General features: G+C 48.1%; 1 protein-coding gene across 1 annotated transcript in view; it reads left to right on the top strand.

The window, feature by feature from the left end:
* LOC140396833 (phosphatidylethanolamine-binding protein 4) overlaps positions 1 to 21,074 on the top strand; it is a 646,458-nt gene that overhangs the window by 26,843 nt on the left and 598,541 nt on the right. The window contains exon 2 of the mRNA XM_072485589.1: positions 19,051 to 19,182. Coding sequence (XP_072341690.1) covers positions 19,051 to 19,182 — 132 coding nt within the window. The remainder of the gene's footprint in view (positions 1 to 19,050; positions 19,183 to 21,074) is intronic.

Below are 21,074 nucleotides of genomic sequence, written 5' to 3'. Positions count from 1 at the left end.
TGGACCCGGGTTCGTTCCCGGCCCTGGGACACCATCCGTGTGGAGTTTGCACATCTTCCCCGTGTCTGCGTGGGTCTCACCCCCACAACCTAACAAGATGTGCAGGGCAGGTGGATTGACCACGGTAAATTGCCCCTTAATTGGAAAAAATACAATTGGGCACTCAAAATTTATTTCAAAAAATTATTTTTATTTTTTTTAAATTTAGAGTACCCAATTCATTTTTTCCAATTAAGGGGCAATTTAGCGTGGCCAATCCACCTGCCCTGCACATCTTTGGGTTGTGGGAGTGAGATGGTTCAGCCCCGTCCCTTTTTCCGAAATAAGTCTCCAGCTTCAATCCTGATGTTGTTTGTTAATTCGCCATGGTGGGAATGCCACAAGTGAGCATTGCAGCCAGGAGGCTGGGCAAGATTCAGAATGATGACCTCTCCTGCCCGATATTGAAAGGAGTGCGTCACTGGACGCCAGGCGAGGGCAGGAGCAGGCTGAATTGTGGACAATCGCACACTTGGTCGAAATGGCTGCTGTATTGAAAGGGAACGTCACACGAGTTCCTGTTTTCAGGAGAGCAATGTGGCAGGAGAGGCGAAAGTTAAACAAGAACTCAGATGGTTTCTGGCATGCGACCTAGGTTTGGGGAGCCTGAATGCCATAAAGTATCATTGAGAATGCACTCCAGTCAACATTTTAGATTTCTAATTGCCTGGAACTGAGTACAACAATCAGAAATAGGTATCTCCATAAATTAACCTGACATTAGACACTGGGTTCCAGTTTTAAATAAGATGGATGCTTTATATTATAGCTTCAGCAGCCAAGAGGGATACTGTTTGTAGGTTTCCTTCTGCCAAGTCAGCGCTCTTCGTATTCTGACCAATTCAAATCCCACCAACATTTCTGTTACATTAAACACTTGGCAAAAGCGACTAACTACTTTCCTGACTGTGTCAAACATCCAAAAGGTTTTAATTTGATATGAGCTGGACTGTGAACTGGGATAGAGTTCACACTGTTGTATTGATTTCCAAGTGACCTGTTCTTAATCCGGTTCCTAACTTTGATTACCAGCTCACTGAATTTGCCTGCAGCTTTTTCAACAGTTGTTTCCATTCCAAAGCCTGTCCCCCGATAGATAGGCCCAGGGTGCCAGTCCAGGATATTCCCCAACATTTCTGCATGGTATTGACACATTCCTCAAGCACACTTAAATCCTGCAAACCAAAGCCTGTGTCGGCATCAGTGCCGAGGTTTAAGAATTAATCTTTTGTTCTGGCGAATACATGGAAGGTTCACCGTATTTTACTGTTCTTTCTGCTAGGCAGAAGATAACAGAGATCAATACATACGGGCAAAATTACTTGACCAGTTATATTAACAGGTTAAATAATGGGTAGATACTGAGAGGTTACAATTTTTTTTTTTTTAAATTTAGTGTACCCAATTAATTCATTTTTTTCCAATTATGGGGCAATTTAGCGTGGCCAATCCACCTAGCCTGCACATCTTTGGGTTGTGGGGGCGAAACCCACGCAAACACGGGGAGAATGTGCAAACTCCACACGGACGGTGACCCAGAGCCGGGATCGAACCTGGGACCTCGGCGCCGTGAGGCAGCAGGGCTAACCCACTGCACCACCGTGCTGCCCTGACGTTACAATTTTTAAAGGGCTGAATGGGCTATATTTATTTAATAAGGTGGTAAGAAGCAAGACTTTGAAATGATTAAGGGCTGTGTTTTGGTCGAGCTTCCCAACCTTCTGCAAGGGTAATGAAGATCACGGTCAGAGTCAGGGGCAGGGATCGCAACACTGGGAGTTCCCACAGGACAGGCGCCATTGGAACTTGATCGGTGGAGGCCAAGGCACCAAGTGGCCCGCATGGAGTTGCATAAGGTTGGCTACCTTGCTGAGAGGACTGAGGGGGCATCAATTGGGGTCATGTATATGGGTGGGCACACATGAGCACTCTGGCCGACATGGGTATCCAGGCACCAGAGACGTGTCCACAAAACCTCCACCTGACAGGTAAGGCACTCTGACCCTGTAAATAACTCTGATGTGAAGGAGCTGAGCATTTGAAAACGCAGTCAGGAGTGATCCCAGCTTAACTGCTTGCATTGCAAACCAGAGAAAGCGAAGAACTCTCTATTCAGAGGGAGTTGCACTCTACTAACATTGTGATAATGCTCTTCAAATGCTGGAATATATCTTTCCTTCTGGAAGAAAATACAGTTTTTTCCCCTCAGATCAGAAAAGGAAATAGATTGGCAAAAAGGGTTTTCTTTAACAGAGGGCCAAGACTAGAAATCATTTTTTGACAACATTACAAAATGAAAGCTTCATATACGTGAATTGTCTTGTTTCTGGTTTGGAGGAGGTAGTACATTACTGAAACTAACAATTTGCCACCTGTATTAAAACAGTGCATTAAGCGATATTGCAGAAACGTGCTTGTATTACAGCAATTAGTAGACCCCAATTTATTACCTCATTCAAGTTCCTCAGTGGATAGCTCACTCTCGGCAAACGGTAATTGTCATTGCTTTTGATGTGTAACTTGGTTAGTTCTGAAGATGAAGGCCCCATTTTTTTGCCTCAGTAGTGAGGTGCCCTCTTCTTACTCTTCAAACAGAATCAAGACAAGAAGCGTTATGCTGAGTGTAAAGTCTCAGGCAAGCGACCACTCGGGAGTAATGTCTGCAGAAATATTCGGTTTTATTCAGGTTGCCATGCACTCCTCCTGCATCCCGAAGGCTCTCCTGCACCTGGCATACACTTGGGAACAGTGGGGTTAGTCCCACCCCCTCACCTGGCTAGATCGTATTCAGGTGAGGCCACAGAGACTGTTGCAGATCCCTGGCCTCCTGTAGGGTGATAGCACTGAGGAACCACCATAGGTTGCTTGCCAATTTTGTACTGTTCTAGATACATAGATCCATGGAAGATCCATGGAAATAGCCTAATCCTGCTTTCTCCCCATAACCTTTGATCCCATTCTCCCCAAGTTCTGTATCCAGCCGTCTCTTGAATATATTCAAAGTTTGGCATCAACTACTTCCTGTGGTAATGAATTCCACAGGCTCACCACTCTTTGGGTGAAGTAATGTCTCCTCATCTCTGTCCGAAATGGTTTACCCAGAATCCTCAGACTGCGACCCCTGGTTCTGGACACACCCACCATTGGGAACATCTTCCCTGCATCTACCCTGTCCAGTCCTGTTAGAATTTTATAAGTCTCCATGAGAACCCCCCTCATTCTTCTGAACTCCAGCGAGATCAATCCCAACCTAGTCAATCTCTCCTCGTATGGAATCAGTCTGGTAAACCTCCCTCGAGAGCAAGAACATCCTTCCTCAGAAAAGGAGACCAAAACTGCACACATTGTTCTAGGTGTAGCCTCACCAAAGCCCTGTATAATTGCAACAACACATCCCTATTCCTGTACTCAAAAACCTCTCTCAATGAAGGCCAACATACCATTAGCCTTCTTTACCGCCTGCTGCACCTGCCTGCTTACCTTCAGCGACTGGTGCACAAGGACACCCAGGTCCCACTGCACACTCCCCTCTCCCAATTTACAACCATTCAGGTAGTAATCTGCCTTCCTGTTTTTGCTTCCAAAGTGAATAACCTCACACTTATCCAAATTATACTGCATCTGCCATTGATTTGCCCAATCGCCCAACCTGTACAGATTCCTGCATCCTCGTCACAGTTCACTGTCCCACCCAACTTGGTATCATCTGCAAACTTTGAAATGTTACATTTTGTTCCCTCATCCAAATCATTGATATATATTGTGAATAGCTGGGGTCCCAGCACCGATCCCTGTGGCAACCCACTAGTCACTGCCTGCCAATTTGAAAAGGACCCATTAATTCTGCCTTTCGCATCAAATTTAATTATTTTCGTGTTCCTTTTCTTGTTTGCCACTTTTTACTCTCTCTTAATCTAAATTCTTTATCTCTCTCTCTCTCTCTTTACGCCTGATTTCAATTCACTTGAAACCCATTTACTTGCAGAGTTGGAACTGGGCCCGTTCCTGTCTTTCTGCCCCTCATCTGCCGTAAATTCACCTCTCCTCGTTCCTCCTCCGTCTCAGTTTTTCTGCTGGTTGTTTTTTTCTTGGTGAAGGACACACACTGCTTGCCCCATTCTTCACCAGGATACTCTGCTATCTTCATTGCCCAGTTACCAACTTGCACTCTACGGGCAAAAATGTTCTCAGCTGAAGGTTTCAATGGAGCGGCCCTTGAAATGCTCTGACCGTGCATGTTTTGTGTCCAAGTTAGCTCTGGTGAGCTCATGCCATGCTCCAACTTCGCTCTGGTGGACTGCAAATATCAATAGATTAGGCTCAAGGATGCAGCATCGCTGGCTTCATTAAATTTTATTGAAGTGAAGGGAAAGGGGACTCAGCCGGCCCATTGTGGAAATGGCTCCGGCTCATTTGTGTTGACCAGGAGATCTAAAGCTGGAGACCTACTAGATTGAGATTTCGGGGCGATTGCATATCGCTCAGTTATTCCCCCTGGTGAGCTCGATGTGTCCCTACCATGACTTTACCTGTTGTCCACACATGCTTGACTCAGCAAAGGATTCGCCACAAGCAATGAGCGCCTCAGTGCAGGAGCTTTGAAGCCCTATAACACTACCTTCACTGTTGCTGCAGCTGAGATAGGCTGACCGCGCGCAAAAGTCAGGCTGCACCACAGCACCTTTCTGATCTGCCTGGCTCAATAGCACACTGCGCAATCTCCCCTGCTGAGCCTGATATTGGGACCACATTTTCAATCAGTGCAAATTCACCCGTTATGTCACATTGATCCAGGGAGAAAGATAAATCTGGGCGGCATGATGGCGCAGTGGTTAGCACTGCTGCCTCACGGCGCCGAGCACCCGGGTTCGATCCCAGCCCTGGGTCACTGTCCGTGTGGAGTTTGCACATTCTCCCCGTGTCTGCATGGGTCTCACCCCCACAACTGAAAAAGATGTGCAGGGTAGGTGGATTGGCCACGCTAAATTGCTCCTTAATTAGAAAAAAAAAATTGGATACTCTAAACTTATACAAAGATAATAAATCTGATTAAAAGCATGTTAAAAGGTACGTGATGCAAGACTCCTTGAATTATGTCGAGGAGTTAAGCGAGAAAACAAAGTCAGTCGGAAATGGACGCTTGCTACATCAGAATGGGAGGACAAGCAAGAGTGTGTATTCTTTGAAAAATGACACAAAAGCAGCTCAGTGATCTTTCACTGCACAAGCTGAGTGTGAGGTTTATCGTCAGAATGCAAATCCCATTCAACACAGATGAGCCAATTCAGAATTGGTCTACTTAGACGAACAGTTTCTGTCTGAAATAAAAGGCTACAAAAAACACATTCAGAGAGATACTTTTAAAGTGTGCTGGTCTCTGAATACTACACTATAATTTCAGGTGTAGTTCTTGAAATAGAACCTAATGTGTGGCGCATTTTGCTGAACGTTTGGAAGGAAGAATTAGTCTGAAAGCAATTTTAGCTTTTTGAATCAAGGGGATGTAATCTCCAGTACAATGATAATGCAAACCTTTTCAACAGAGCTGCGGGCATTTCTTAGAGAGGCAAGGGTTCATCAGCAATCTTCCTTTAAAACACCTAAATCCCTTCAATTTCCCTGATTATGTTATTTCATAACAGTAATCCTACCCTTTGCCCCCATTTGCAACGGAATCCCGTCTTGCGGACAATGCTGAATTTCACATTCTCAAATAAGTTAAGTACTATTGAAGGATTTAAATGGCTTTTTGGGTTCTGGGCATCAGAGAGAGGGTGTAATCTCTCTCATACAACGGAGTCGAGGCCTGATATTTACATTCAAATTTATGATCGCGCGGTTCCTGACGTTGAACGTTGGGATGCCTGTTGTATCACTGGTGGGATTGTTGGCATGGACAATCACGTCGCGCCTTCACCTTGCCGTGAAATGCGATTTGAGCCTCTCGTGGGATTTTGCGCTCCTGTCCCCATTTGTGTCCAATAAGAACGGGAGTGTAAAATCCTGGTCTGTCCATTCTTCGAAGACATGAACCTTCAGGTCTTCCCCCTACCAACAGGTAAAAGGAAGAGGCGATAAGTGCTGAGCGTGTTAGTGACGCTCATGAATGAATGAGAAAAGGCATCTGGGGCGGGATTCTGTGATCCTGAGGCTAAGTGTTGACGCCGTCGGAAACGCCCTCGCGTTTCTTGACGGCGTCAACACGGCCTCAGGATCAGCAATTCTGTCCCCTACAGGGGGCCAGCACGGCACTGGAGCGGCCCACGCCGGTCCAGTTGCTGATCCCGGCGTGAACTGGTGGGGTCTGCGCATGCGCAGTGGCACTGGCGCCAACGCGCGCATGCGCAGTGGCTCCCTTCAACACGCTGGCCACGACGCAACATGGGGCAGGGCTACTGGGGCTGGCACGGAAGGGGACCCCTAGCCAGAGAGGCCGGCCCGCCAATCGGTGGGCCCCGATCACGGGCCAGCCCCCCCCCCCAGGTTCGGCGGACCCCCCCATTTTTTACGATGGCCGCTCGGCCCATCCCGGGTCGAGTATCGGCGGAGGGGCTGCATAGAGCGGCCCCCGGCCGGCGGTGCGCCAACCATGCCGGCGTCAATGGTGCCGATTCTCCGCTCTGTGGAGAATCGCATGTCGGCGGCGGGGCGGTGTGGCGCGATTTGCGCCGGTCGCGGGGATTCTTCGGCCTGGCCGCGGGCTGAGAGAATCCCGCCCCTGGTACTTCCTCAAATGCAAGGAAAATAAGCTATGTGACCTGTCCGCAACTATTCTCCCAGAAAACCCATTCCCGTTGCTGATACACCTTGGGAGAAGACGTGCATGTCAAAGAGTAAAATGTTAATAACAGTGGAGAAGCAGAGAGATTTGAGGGTTTGGAAATGCACAAGTTGGAAAAGCCTTTTTGGAAGATCGAGCTGAAAAGTAAAATACATTAGATACTTTCACAAATAGGGTTATAAAATCATTGAGTCACAGAATTTACAGCGCAGAAGGAGTCTATTTTGCCCATTGAGTCTACACAGACACGCAGTGAAACTTGCAACTGTGGAAGGAAGACACATTAAAAATGCAAAGTCCTGAAACAATGGCTGCCACAGGCAGACCCACCCAAAACCTCTTGAAAATACACAAAGGGTGAAGTATTTCAAGGCAAGATATTAATAATAATAAATTCAATTCAATTCGTAACATCTGGAATTGTAAACCAGTCTCTGTAATGTTGACAATTTCAACTGCCAAGGATTGTTTTAAAAGCCCAACTGGTTCATTCAGGGAAGGAAATTGGCCCTCCTTACCCAGCCTGGCCCACACGTGACTCCAGACCCACAGCAATGTGGCTGATTTTCTGAAATGGCTGAGCAAGCTGCTCAGTTCGAGGCGATTCATGGGGCAACAAACACTGACCCTGCCAGCGACATCCACATCCCAGGAATTCATACATTACATTTTTCCTTGAGACATTTGTAGGGGATGAAAAATTGGAGCATACATAGTTCTTTTGATGCTGGAGCTGATTGTGATTGAGCGGACTGTGTGACTGTTCAGGATGCAAGTTCCTTCAAAGCAACCTCTGTGACAGGGTGGTGAGGACAGTGTCTTCTTTTCGGTGATCCAACGACAATCTGTTCCGAATTGAGATGAGCATTGTGTTCCAGTGAGGAACAGCTGTTAAAACGTAGTTCCGCGACGGTGCAGTGCATCAAGTGGCTTTGTTACATCTGACTGGCCTTCAAACTCATTTTTCTTGTGAGTGAGGAGACTAAACGATGTAATCCCTTTTTTCCCCCTCAGCTTTATTGGTGAGCCAAAGATTCCGGAGTGATATCGTTCCGTGCACAAGCTATCTTCGACAGATTGTGCATTAACAACCTGGAAGGCGTGAAATGTCTCCTCAGCCGTGTCAATTCTGTCTTAATCCCAGGTGTTAATCTGAGCTCCTTAAAATTTTAAACGCTCAGCTCTGATGGACCTGCCGACTGGATATGAATCCGGTACATGATTGTGCAAAGGAAGGGTTATAACAATTCCACGTGGGAAGGAACAAATTAACTATCATTGACCCTGCCTTCAGTCAAGTGCCAGCTAACTTAACAGACAACACGTTCTGCCTGCAACTGGTCTGTGGCGCTCATTTAGGAATTTGTTGACTTTCACAGATGTCCCCTGATCCTGTCCTCTTCAAACTAAATTTCAATCATTAATCCACCTTCCCATGTAGGACAGATAGTTACGCCTTCACTAAATGGAACCCAGGGGTCCGGGGGTCCCCTGTTTACGAGCTCCCGAGGGTCGGCCACTCCAGCCGTACCCTTTTGCTTCCGTCTCTGCTGCCCCCTGGTACTAGAATGCGCCAGGGGGAATGCTTGGTGTTGGCCGGGCCTGCTTCACCCGCTGTGATCACCTCCTTGTGTGCCCCAACTTCGGCGGGCGATAAGGGGGGGATAAAGGCTAGGCCGTCTGCCCCCTCTCCACGTGAAGAGCTCTGGCTGTTCCGACACCCCGAAGACCGCCACTTGCGGGCACAGCTCCACCCTCACCCGCACAACCTTGGTCAACGCCTCCAAAAAGGCTGTCCAGTACCCGACGAGTCTAGGGCATGACGAGAACACGTGGGTGTGGTTGGCTGGGCCTCCCTGGCACTGTTCACACTTGTCCTCCTACTCCGGGAAGAACCCGCTCATTGTGCTCTGGTTAGGCGCCACCCTGTGCACCATCCTCATTAAACTCAGCCCTGCCCATGTGGAAGTGAAGTTTGCCCTTTGTAATGCTTCGATCCAGAGTCCTTCCCCTATCTCTCTTCCTCCCACTGCTCCCGTGTCTCGTCAAGTGGTGACCGTACCTCCTCCAGTAACCGTCCATACATGTCCCCTGCGATCAGGTGTCTGTCCAGTAGGAAGTGTGGGGAACGTCTCTGTCTCCCTGAGGAGGACGATTCTTATCTGTACACATCGAAGCCCGTTCCCTTTCAAGAAGTGGGGCTTGTTCATGGGTTCCCCCATGATCACGACTCTGCTGTCATGTAGAGGTCCGCTACCGTCAGTACCCCTTCGTCCTGTCTCCACCTTTTAAAGGACGTGTCCACAGTCGTGGGGGTGAATTTGTGGTTTGTGCAGATGGGGGCCATGGTGGACATTGCGGCCAGACTGAAGTGGTGTCTCATTAGGTTTCACAACTTCAGCGTGGCCTCTACCACTGGCCATGACCAGTGCTCGGAGTGATATCCCCGTGCACAAACTCTCCTCCATTTTAACACATTCTGCTCCCGGCTCCTTTACCCATCCCCGTACTCTCTCTGTGGTGGTTGCCCAGTGCTAGAACAGGAGGTTCGGGAGGGCCAGATCCCCCATGTTCCTCTTTCTTTGCATTACACTCTTTCTGAACCTTGGGTTCTTCCCCCGCCCCCCACTCCAGCACACAAACGCCATGACTAATATGTTTATTTTGGTGCAGGAGGACTTGGGGATGAAGATCGGGAGGGATCTCAACAGGAAGGGAGAGTGGAAGTGAGTCCCACCTCCTCAGGTCTCTCTTTACCTCCTCCATGAGACTCACTAGATTCCATTTGCGGATCCGATTCCAGATGTGGGCTATTTGGATCCCCAGGTATCTGACTCTGGTTTGGGCCACTTTGAATGGCAAGTTCCCCAGCTCTGCACCCCCTTCCCCGCCCCAGTAGGTTAATGAGGAAGATCTCGCTCTTGGCCAGGCTACTTTTGTAACCTGAGAAGGCTCCGATCTCCCGAAGGAGTTCCATTATTTCTCCCATGCTGGCGAGGGGGTTTGAGACGTAGAGGAGTAGGTCATCCACAGAGACTCTATCCTCTCTGTCTCCCCTTTGAATGCCTCTCCACCCCTTCGCTGCTCTGAGAGCGATGGCCAGTGGCTCAATGCAACGGGGACAATGGGCATCCTGCGCCGTGCCTCTGTGCAGCCAGACATTTGCAGAGCTGGTGGTGTTTGTCCGTACGCTCGTCATGGGAGATGAACCCTAGCCCAAAGCCAAACTGTTCCAGTACCTCCATGAGGTACCTCCATCCAACTCTGTCGAAGGTCTTCCCTGCGTCTAGGGAGATGATCACTTCTGGTGTCTCCTCCCCGGGCTGGGTCACGATCACGTTCAGCAGGCGCCTGATGCTCGCCGTTAGATGTCTGCCCTTGACAAAGCCCTTCTGACCATCCGCAACTACCTCTGGCACGCAACTTTCCACTCGTCTCGTCAGAGCCTTCGCCAGAACCTTGGCGTCCGCGTTTCGGAGAGAGATGGGTCTGTATGACAGCACTCCGCGGGTCTCTGTCTTTTTCAGGGATCAGTGATATCGAGGCCTGTGCCAACGTGGGTGGCAGGATCCCTCTCGATAGCGAGTCATTGAACATCTCCCGCAGGTACAGAGCCAATGCTGTGGCGAATTATTTGCAGACCCGGTGCCTTCCCCAACTGCATGGGATTGATGCTCTCCATGACTTACCCCAGTTGTATTAGTAATTCCAGTCCCTGTTTCCTATCCTCCCCCACAACTGGCATGTCCAGCCTGTCGAGGAACCTTTCAATCTTTGAGCCACTCTCCGGTACCTCGGAGGTGTGCAGCTCTTGGATGTCAGTCACAAAGGCCTCATTAATCTTGTGTGGTACTTTCACCTGTGCTATTTCCCTCGTGGCTGCCTGCTTTCTCAGCTGGTGAGCCAGCAGGCGACTGGCCTTGTCCCCATGTCCAGAGAGGTACACCGGGTGTGCCTGGCGGAATTGGTGTTCTGCTTTCCCGGTGGAGATCAGGTCAAATTCCATTTGTAATATTTTTCCTCTCCGCTAGTAGTGCCACGATCCGGGGGGGGGGGGGGGGGGGGGGGGGGGGGCGGGTGGAGTATAGTTCTACATTTTAATGGACTCATAACCGAGCCCATTAAGGATGGATAAGGTTGCCTTTGAAGAAGCGAAACAAAGGTTCACTGGATTAAGACCTGCCATTTCCTTTACAAGGAATGGTTGGACAGGCTAGGCCTGTGTCCGCTGGTGCTTAGGAGAGCAAGAGGCGGACGTGGAGAGGACATTTCATCTTGTGGAAAAATCGAGAACTGGGGATAAAAAAAAGGGATCACCTGTTCAAAATGGAGGTGTGCCGAAATCTTTACACTCAGAGGGTTGTGAGTCTTTGGAACTCTCTTCCTGATAAGGCAGTGGAAGCGGACTCTTTGAAGATTTTTACGGCAGAGGTGGGCAGATTCTCTGTAAACAGGGGGGAGAAAGGAAGGGTGGGGTGGGTGGGATGCAGATTCCAGTCGACTATCAGGTCAGCCATGATCTTATTAAGTGACGGAGCAGGCTCGAGGGGCTGGATGGCCTTCCCCTGCCCCTTGCTTGTAGAAGTGGGTCCTCCCGTCAGGGGAGAGTGAGAAGGAGCAAGCCTTGCACTCATATCTGTGAAACCGTGGCTGCGGTTGAGATCGCAACCGGGGCTCCTCCCCTGAAACCCCCTTACCCCTCTTCCCCACCTCACCCCCACATCGTGTCCACGTGGGTCTCACCCCCACAGCCCGAAAGTCGCGCAAGGGTAGGTGGATCGGCCGCGCAAAATTGGAAAAGAAAGGCACCCCCCCCCAACCCTCCTTGGAGGGTCTCAGCTGGGAGAGGGCAGGAGGAGGCCATTCGGCCCATCGAACGCCTGCCTCCATGGGGGAAAAGGCTGTCAGAGCTCTGAGGAGGGCGGGGGGGGGGGGGGGGAGGGGTGTATCCGGCTTGCCCCTCAGGGAGGAGCTGACCACGGCCCACAGGACATCTGAGGTGTGGGGGGGGGGGAATGGGGCGTTCTGGTGGGGTTCCAGTCCTCCCCAAGAAGGGTGGTCTGGCAGGCCTGGAGGCCCCTCCTCCCCCCGACCTCCTGCTCAGCCTCGGGGAGGGGCAGGGGGCGTGGCCATCTGACGTCAGCCGCCGACGTCAGATGAAGCCTGGGCCAATGGGAGGGCGGGGGAGGAGGTGCGCTGCGGTTGGCAGTTGGCTGGGGCGCGTGCGCGGGAGCGGCTCGAGCGGCCGGCGCCCGCTTCCAGGTCCCGATTTTCACTTGAAAACAACTGCGGGCCTGTTGCGGGCCGGGCAAGTCCTTGCGGGGGGAGGGCGTTTGACCAGTCCTGAGGTAAAATCAACTTTGTTTTATTTGGGAGGGCGGGGGCGCGCGGCAATAATAAAGCGCGCCTTTTTTCCCCTTTTCTGCGCCGCCAGCCAGTTGTTGTTGCCTCTCAGGTCGTGCCTCGTTGCTGTCAATTGCACTTTTCTTTTGCACGACCAGGGGTATAAAAACAAATCAAGGAGGCCAGTTAGTTGCTTCACAACCTGGGTGGGGTGGGGAATAAAGAAAGGAAAAGATCCCTCTCACTGGACAGCCAGTTTGGTGAAGGCGGGATTTTTATATGTTTATTTATTCACTCATTCATTCCGCCACATTCCGAGCGGCCGACTTGTCAAGTCTGTTTGTTTCCCTCTCTGTGAAAATTCAACATCCAATGATGGGCTGTTTCCTTTTTCTCCCCGCCTCTCCTTGCACTTGAAAAGTGTACAGCAACTCCGGTGAGCGGGACTTCAACTTGTCGTCAGAAGTAGACTTTCTGTTTTTTGGTGGGCGTGAGGAAGCTGTGGCTCAGCCCAGGCTGAGTTGAGGGTGGGGTTGCGGACGGGTCAGTTATTCCCGTCCCGAGCGCCCTCCGCTGGGAGCAGGCTACTCGGCGCGCTCACAAGGCTTGCGTTTTGCCCCTCCCTCCATCCCTCCTTGGACTGCAGGGCAGATTGGAGGAGTCCCTACGCCTTTTGTCTGAAGAGGAGGTGCTGGCAGTCCGAGGCAGCCAGACCAATACTGCGAATTTGGCATCCACAGTGGAGACCTTGGCGCAGGACATGCATTCCTTTGTGGGGCGATGTCCATTCCCTGGTGCTCAAAGTTCTGCCCTCTGACCTTACTACCCCACACAGCCACTGCGGGCTAATTTTGTCAATCTGCTCTCCATCCAGATCATCCCTCCCAGTGCTGATGCAGGCAGTGGGTGAGCTATGATTGTCCCATTCCAATCTCCACCCCCCCCTCGAGTGTTCATTACTTGCCTTCCTTGAGCTCATTATAGATTGATTAGGTCGACATCATGGCCTTTGGCAGAAACCTAGCTGAGATGCGATGTCTGCTTCTCTGTCAGTGAAGCCTGCCTGCTAGGCTAGATCTTCCAGCACATGTCTTGCACAGACTGTCATTGTGTCTCTCAACACCAAATGACCCCTTGGTCTGTCCCTTCTTCTGGCACTTTTTCCTCCTTCGAGCGCCCTCTCGCCTGTCATTTACAATTCTTGTTCTCTGTCTCCCACCAATGTCTGCAAAACATTTTCCCACGAAGGTAACTTTACTGATTTCCTCTCTCAGCCTTTGCACTAAGCAAACTCTCATCCTTGCTGATATCAACCTCCTTCTCAATTCAACATGCTCTCTTCTCTTGAGCTGTTATCTTCCTATTTTTGCTCCCTCCATATAAATTCCTGAACCATGCACAGGACCATCTTCCTGACTTTGCTAGCCACATCATCTTGCTACTTCCATTGTGTTAATCACACATAAGGCCATTTCTATTCGCTGCCTTGCATTGATCTTCATCCACACCCCCATCCCCTCCTCACCATACTTCCTCATGTGTTTGTCTCAAGAAAAATCTTCCTAATTTATTTCCAACTGTCTATTTCAAAATTCCAACTGTATAGCTTTTGGCCTCCCATTCACCAGAAAATTAATGCAACTGCTGATCTGCTCTACTGTATTACCATGCACATGCTTGCTGCCCTGGTGTGAAAACCAAACTCTCACACCATTACGGTACTCGTTACTGCTTTCTGGAGTCCAAAGGACGCACATTGAACTTACATAGGGACAACTTCTCTCCACGGTGTGATATTATTTATCCTTTTCTGTAATGTCAGTGATCAGAGGATGCAGATTGAAAATAATCAGCACAAAAACCTGGATGAGATGAAACTTCTTCCACTCTGAATATTTTTGATCTGAAATGCAGATCTGGAATGTACTATCAGGGGATCAACCCTGGTTCAATGAAGAGTACAGGAGAGCATGCCAGAAAAAACATCAGGCATACCGAAAAATGACGTGTCGATCTGGTGAAGCTATAGTACAGGACTACTTGCCAAACAGCATAAGCAGCAAGTAATAGACAGAGCTAAGCAATTCCACAACTGACGGATCCAATCTAAGCTCTGCAGTCCTGCCACATTCAACCGTGAATGGTGGTGGGGAATTAAACAACTGACTGGAGGAGGAGGCGCCACAAATAGCCCCGTCCTCCATGATGGAGGAGCCCAGCACATTAGTGCAAAAGACAAGGCTGAGACATTCGCAATAATCTTCAGCCAGAAGTGCCAAGTGGATAATTCATCTCCGTCTCCTCCGGAGGTCCCCAGCATCACAGATGTCAGTCTGCAGCCAATACGATATCAAGAAATGGCTGAAGGCGCTGGATCCTGCAAGGCTATGGGGCCCTGACAATATTCCAGCAATAGTACTGAAAAGTTGTGCTCCAAAACTTGCCCTACCACTAGTCAAGCTGTTCCAGTACAGCTACAACACTGGCATCTACCCTGCGATGTGGAAAATTGCCCAGGTGTGTCCTGTACACAAAAGCAGGACAAATCCAACCCAGCCAATTACCGCCTTATCAATCTACTCTCCATCATCAGCAAAGTGATAGCATCAACAGTGCTATCAAGCGGCACTTACTCAGCAATATTCTTCTCAAGGACACTCAGTTTGGGTTTCGCCAAGTTCATTCAGTTCCTGACCTCATTGCAGCCTTGGTTCAAACATGGACAAAAGAGCTGAATGCCAGGGGTGAGGTGAGAGTAACTGTCCTTGACATCAAGGCAGCATTTGACCGGGTTTGGCATCAAGGAGCCCGAGCTAAGCTGGAGTCAATGGGAATCATTGGGGGAAACTCTCCACTGGTTGGAGTCATACCTGGTACAAAGGAAGATGGTTGTGGTGGTTGGAGGTCAATCATCTCCGCTGCAGGACATCACTGCAGGAGTTCCTCAGGGTATGTCCCAGGCCCAACCATCTTCAGCTGCTTCATAAATGACCTCCTTTCCATCAGAAGGTCAGAAGTGGGGATGTTTGCGGACGATTGCACAATGTTCAGCACCATTCGTGACTCCTCAGATATGAAGCAGTCCATGTCCAAACGCAGCAAGACCTGGACAATATCCAGGCTTGGTCTGACAAGTGACAAGTAATATTTACGCCAAATCAATATCAGGTAATGACCAACAATTGGCATTCAATTGACCATCACCATCGCTGAATCCCCCACAATCAACACTCCTGGGGGTTACCATTGATCAGATACTGAACTGGACCCAGCCACATTAATACTGTGGCTACCAGGGCAGGTCAGAGGCTGGGAATCCTGCGGCGAGTAACACACCTCCTGATCCCCCCCCCCCCCCCCCCAAGCCTGTCCACAATCTACAAGGCACAAGTCAGGAGTGTGATGGAATAGTTCACACTCACCTGGATGAGTGCAGCTCCAACAACACTCAAGAAACTCGACACCATCCATGACAAAGCAACCCGTTTGATTGGGAGCTCCCCCTTCCACAAACATTCACTCTCTCCACCACCGACAAACAGTGACAGCCGTGTGTACCATCTACAAGATGCACTGCAGTAACTCACCAAGGTTCCTAAGGCAGCACCTTCCAAACCCACGAACACTACCATTGAGAAGAATAACAGATAGCTGGGAACGTCACCACCTCGAGGTTCCCCTCCAAGTCACTCACCACCCTGACTTGGAAATATATCGGCCGTTCCTTCCCTGTCACTGGATCAAAATCTTGGAACTCCCTCCCGAACATCACAGTGGATGTACCTACACCTACCTCATGGACTGTAGCGGTTCAAGAAGGCAACTCACCACCACCTTCCCAAGGGCAATTAGGGATGTGCAATAAATGCTGGCCTAACCAGCGACACCCACATCCCGTAAATGAATTTAAAAAAAAATATTTTAAGAGTAACTTTTGAAAAGGAATTTGGTATATTTATGAAAAGGAAAAAGACGATGGGCAAGACTGGGAATGTAGAATTTATTTGGCAACTCTTTCAATGGCATACGATTAATGGGCTGTAAGATTCTTTGTAAATTGTTTCTGGATGGATGAATTAAAATCAATCAAATGACCTTTTTCATCTGTAATTATTTTCCAATAGTTCCCATATTTTTCACTGTATATTTCAAATGTAGACAACCAAGTGTACAAATCTTTCAAAATAATTTAATTTACAGGCAGTATAGGATAAAGAACAGTATTGTCTTGCTGTCAACGAAGAGAGTCTCGTGGTTTCATAAGCTCCCAAGGGTGGATATTGGGCAATTAATCCAGTTATTTAAACGACAGCGAAGGTGATTAGAGCTTGTTGGAGCACGCAATTCCCCAGTTCACTGTTAATTAACCAAATCTGTACTGTCGGGATCAACACTGCTTAATCTGGTGAAGTAGCTGGAATGTGTGGTCATGGCCCTGAAAGAAATTGATTCGCAGAAACCAAGATTGGGAGTGATAATTTGAGGGAAACATTCGAGAGGTATGATGTGCGTACATCTACGAGCAACATGCAAAAAGAATCAACCGAGTATAATTTGAGGGGACACTGAAACGGAGGGATGTGATGAGCTGTTGACAGGGGGGACGAAATTAACTTTAACTGACATCGGGAAGAGAATGACTTTGGGGCATGGCTTGTTACCACGCAAATTATGATATCACCCTGCAGTTGAAGTGAAATTAGGTTCAATGTTGGCAAATTGCACGGTGTACTATGACCTCAGGACAAATGATCTGATGAAATATGTGAACTGTCACTGCTCAATACGAAGCTTGTCAACTAGCATGTGGGAATTAAAAAAAAAAAGAATGAAACACCAAGGAGCGAGCAGGACACACGAGTGCAGCAATGGCGGGCAAGACGGAGAATCACTAAACTTCCGATTTTTATTGGAACGCGGTGGAATAACATCAGGGTACAGCCGGAGGCAGCTGCAACAAGAACAGATGACTCTCAAAATTGACCCTGGTGGTTTCTTTGGAGCACTTAAATGGTCTGGAGAAATTTAGCCGGAGAACCAGCCTCTGTGTGCTCTACCAATGCAGGTGCAATCAGTAATGCTTAACGTTTTTTTTTTTGATTTTCCCAATTCAGGGGCAATTTAGCGTGGCCAATCCACTTACCCTGCACATCTGCGGATTGTGGGAGTGAGACCCACGCAGACACGAGAATGTGTAAACTCCACACGGACGTTGACCTGGGGCCAGGATCGAACGTGGGTCCTCGGCGCCGTGAGGCAGCAGGGCTAACCACTGTGCCACCGTGATGCCCAGAAGTAATGCTGAACTATGATTAAATTTCTGTGCACGAGACAGCCATCCAGGCGTTGTTTGGCAGAGAGCTCCACAAGTAAAATGTGAAGCTTTGCTGATGGTAGTCCACGCCAACTGTTTGGAATGATACAGGATATTGAAATGCAACTACATCAGCTCTTGTGTTCCTGGCATAACTGCGGTACTGCTGCAGTCATGATCTTGAAGAAGACTGTCAGAATGTGTCTCAGAGGTTACAGTGGACAAACTATGCCAACTTAATCTGAACCAATGGTCTGAATTGCTCCGGACTGTAATGAGTCCACAAGTAAAAGATGGGTTCCATGTAGCCTGCCCCATCTCTTACGCCACTCACGTTTCCAGGTGTGATGGAATTCCCACTCTTCTGCTGGAATTTGGTGAAGAATATCAGTCAGTTGCCAATGCGACTCTGCTCAAATGTTGTGTTACTCGTCAAGTCATTGCTTCAGAAGAATCTGCATTATAATACCCCTGCAACTCAAGATAATCTGTGCGACGTTCTTTGCCATTTTCGACTTTATATCTTTCAGGTATCCACAGAAGAAATAAGATGGTGGTAGCAGCACCAGGAATATCATCGCGGATTTTCATGCTCTCTAACCCTTATCCTTGCCAGCTGTGAAAGTAGTCAAGAGGTGCTAGGGAGAGAAGAACAACTGATTACATAGGGTTGTATCTATCCAATTCAGATACCTCAACCAGCTCCTTAATCAAAGTTTAACCAGATATCTTTATTTATGAGGAGAACAAAGTAAGACACAGATATAATGCAACACACTTTATTAAATATAGTTGATCCATAAATTATCCTCTATATATATATATATATACCCAGGATTCGACTGTACTACCTGCAAAGTTGGTTTGATATGCTGTAGATCTGATCCCTGAGTCCCTCTGGTTCCTCTGTGAAGGTGATTCTCGTTGGCTGTTTCTTCCTTGCTGGCCTCCTTCCTTGTCTCGTCTGCTCTTGGTGCCCGCCCCCCCCCCCCCTTGTCTCGTCTGCTCTTGGTGCCCCCCCCCCCCCCCCCGTCGGATATTCTGCAGGCTTCTTGCTGGAGCGGATTGTGGTTTTAATTTAAAGTGCCCAATTCTTTAATTTAGGATATCCAATTTAATCAGCCTGAAAACTAGGCCCTGATTATACTCCCACAATAGTAACACCTCAGCGGATGGATGTCAGTGACTCACTTTGATTATCTTGTGTGCATTACCCTGGCGCATGTTACTGAGCATGCTGGTATATTACTACTGCTGGTATTACAATGTTGGACAATATTTACCCCAGTAACCCTCAAAAGGGCCAGCAGAAAGAAACATGGAATTCCCAGCTTCTTTTCATTTTTCAACAAATCAATTTTTCATAACTCAGTCAATCAGTGGATGAATTTCCGTATCCATTTTAAAAGTTTTTGATTTTCCTGGTTATTAAGTCCATTTAGACTAAGAGTCAAATTTTAGACCCCAATATTCACAGGTGATAGTCCGTACTTGCAATGAACATCTTTAAAAGTACAGAAACTACATCATGTTTCACAAGTACTCAGAGTGAATGTATTGTTTTATTTTTCAGCATGAAGTGGCCTGCGACTCTTGTTCTTCTGATTGGACTGGACCTTATTTTTCACCAGCAAGTAGATTCTTCGATGATTGATGAAGAATCTGTGTGTGTTATTGAAAAAATTAGTGACAGCAGTATTTGCAGGCAAGTGAGAGTGAAATCGAGATGGAGTAACCCTGAGGTTTTATCATGTAATTGGCTGCTGAAATGGGCTTACACCCATCTTCTGGACATCTGGGAATCGCAATGCAGGGAGAAGGAATTGATTCAAAGCAGTACTCGCACAGCTTATAATCGCGTTACACTGGTGACTTTTTGATTGAAAGACATATTTGTAATAGAGATGTAGAGTTCGCTGAAGAGCCGGTGAAGAGTTATTACATTGCAGTGCAGGCTCTTCACAATTAACTCAACGGTTTCATTTTGATGTTGTTCCTTTTCATCAAATTTTTTTTTTAAATTTAGAGTACCCAATTCATTTTTTCCAATTAAGGGGCAATTTAGCGTGTTCAATCCACCTACCTTGCACATCTTTGGGTTGTGGGGGCGAAACCCACGCAAACATGGGGAGAATTTACAAATTTCACACGGACAGTGACCCAGAGCCGGGATCGAACCTGGGACCTCGGCGCCGTGAGACTGCAGTGCTACCACTGCGCCACCGTGCTGCCCTTTAATCAAATTTTCATCTGTCCGTGCTTCTTCTTCCATTCTTTATTTTATACTTCTCATTCGATATTTTTGAATGAACAAGGGGCAATCACAAAATAAACCGAATGAAGAATCAGTGTCAGACATCGCTCATTGTCAAATTCTGGTTAAAGCAATTAGTGCATGAGAACAATGAGGACAATGAACGTTGCAAGTCAGAATGACATGGGGCACCATTCACCGGCCTCATCGTGCCCGACTTGGTGTCAGGATGGCCTCCTGCGAGATTTGCAATGCTCAAAACGTCTTGCGCGATTTAACAAAATCTCATGAGGTGTTGCAATCTGGATCTCATTCTCACTGGGTGAGATCCAGACGGGCATATTTAAAGATTCATAATGGTCATTTAAGTATACATTTAAATATACGTTTGATGGCTTCACGCGGGGCCCAGTATTCACTAACCGCCCTGGGAAACTTGCCAGGGCGTCATTTAGCACAGAACGTGGATTAGTCATAACGGACAGGGCAGAGTGGTATACTGTGGCACTGCCGGTCTGGCACCATGGCACTGCCAGTCTGGCACCATGGCACTACCACTCAGTCACCCTGACAGTGCCACCCTGGTGCTGCCAGTGTGCCCAAGTGCCAGGATGTCAATGCCAAGGTGCCCAAGTGTCACGTTGACTGTGACAGGCGTTGGGCCCATTAGAGGTGAGGTGGGGGGCTCAAGGACCCTGGCAGAGGTAAGTGGGGTGAAATAGGGTGGGGGTCCTGAGGCTGCAGGGGGGCACAGAGTTGGGGGGACTGAAAGATCGGGGCTGCCTTTAAAAATGACAGCCCAATCCGTGATTACATATCCAGTGCAGGAAATGACTAAACTAGTGGCCTCAACGGGGAGTTCCTCATTGAGGCCAAATAAAACTGAAGGGCAGTTGAATGCAGTGCTGAAAAACAGCCCGCTAAACACGCCGTTCAGCTGACTTTAACTCAAGTCCTCTGAATTGCGTCCGTGGTAATTCAGAGATGATATGTGCAGGATAGGGATGGAGTAAATATAAGTATAATCTGATATCATATTATATGATATAAATGAACCCTTTCAATTTGGACAAGATACTTTTCTCCCTTTCTTTGATTTGGCCAAAGTGAAAGAGATAGACAAATGACATTGCATGAGGTCTGATTTCTTCTTTTAAAAAAAAATATTTCATTAGATTTTCAATAAATAACAAATAACACAACAAAGGAAACAAAAAGCAAAGCAAAACGGATACAGAACAAGAGTTATTGCGAAACATAGGAAAAAGCAAATAACTTCAACGCTATACCTTAAATCCCTATCACCTGACGGTGTCTAAGTAATAATAATCTTCTATTAGTGT

Source organism: Scyliorhinus torazame, chromosome 20, assembly GCF_047496885.1.
Source record: "Scyliorhinus torazame isolate Kashiwa2021f chromosome 20, sScyTor2.1, whole genome shotgun sequence".
Classification (NCBI taxonomy): Eukaryota; Metazoa; Chordata; class Chondrichthyes; order Carcharhiniformes; family Scyliorhinidae; genus Scyliorhinus; species Scyliorhinus torazame.
Note: the sequence above shows the minus strand (reverse complement) of the source record. Positions and strands in the feature narration are given on the sequence as shown.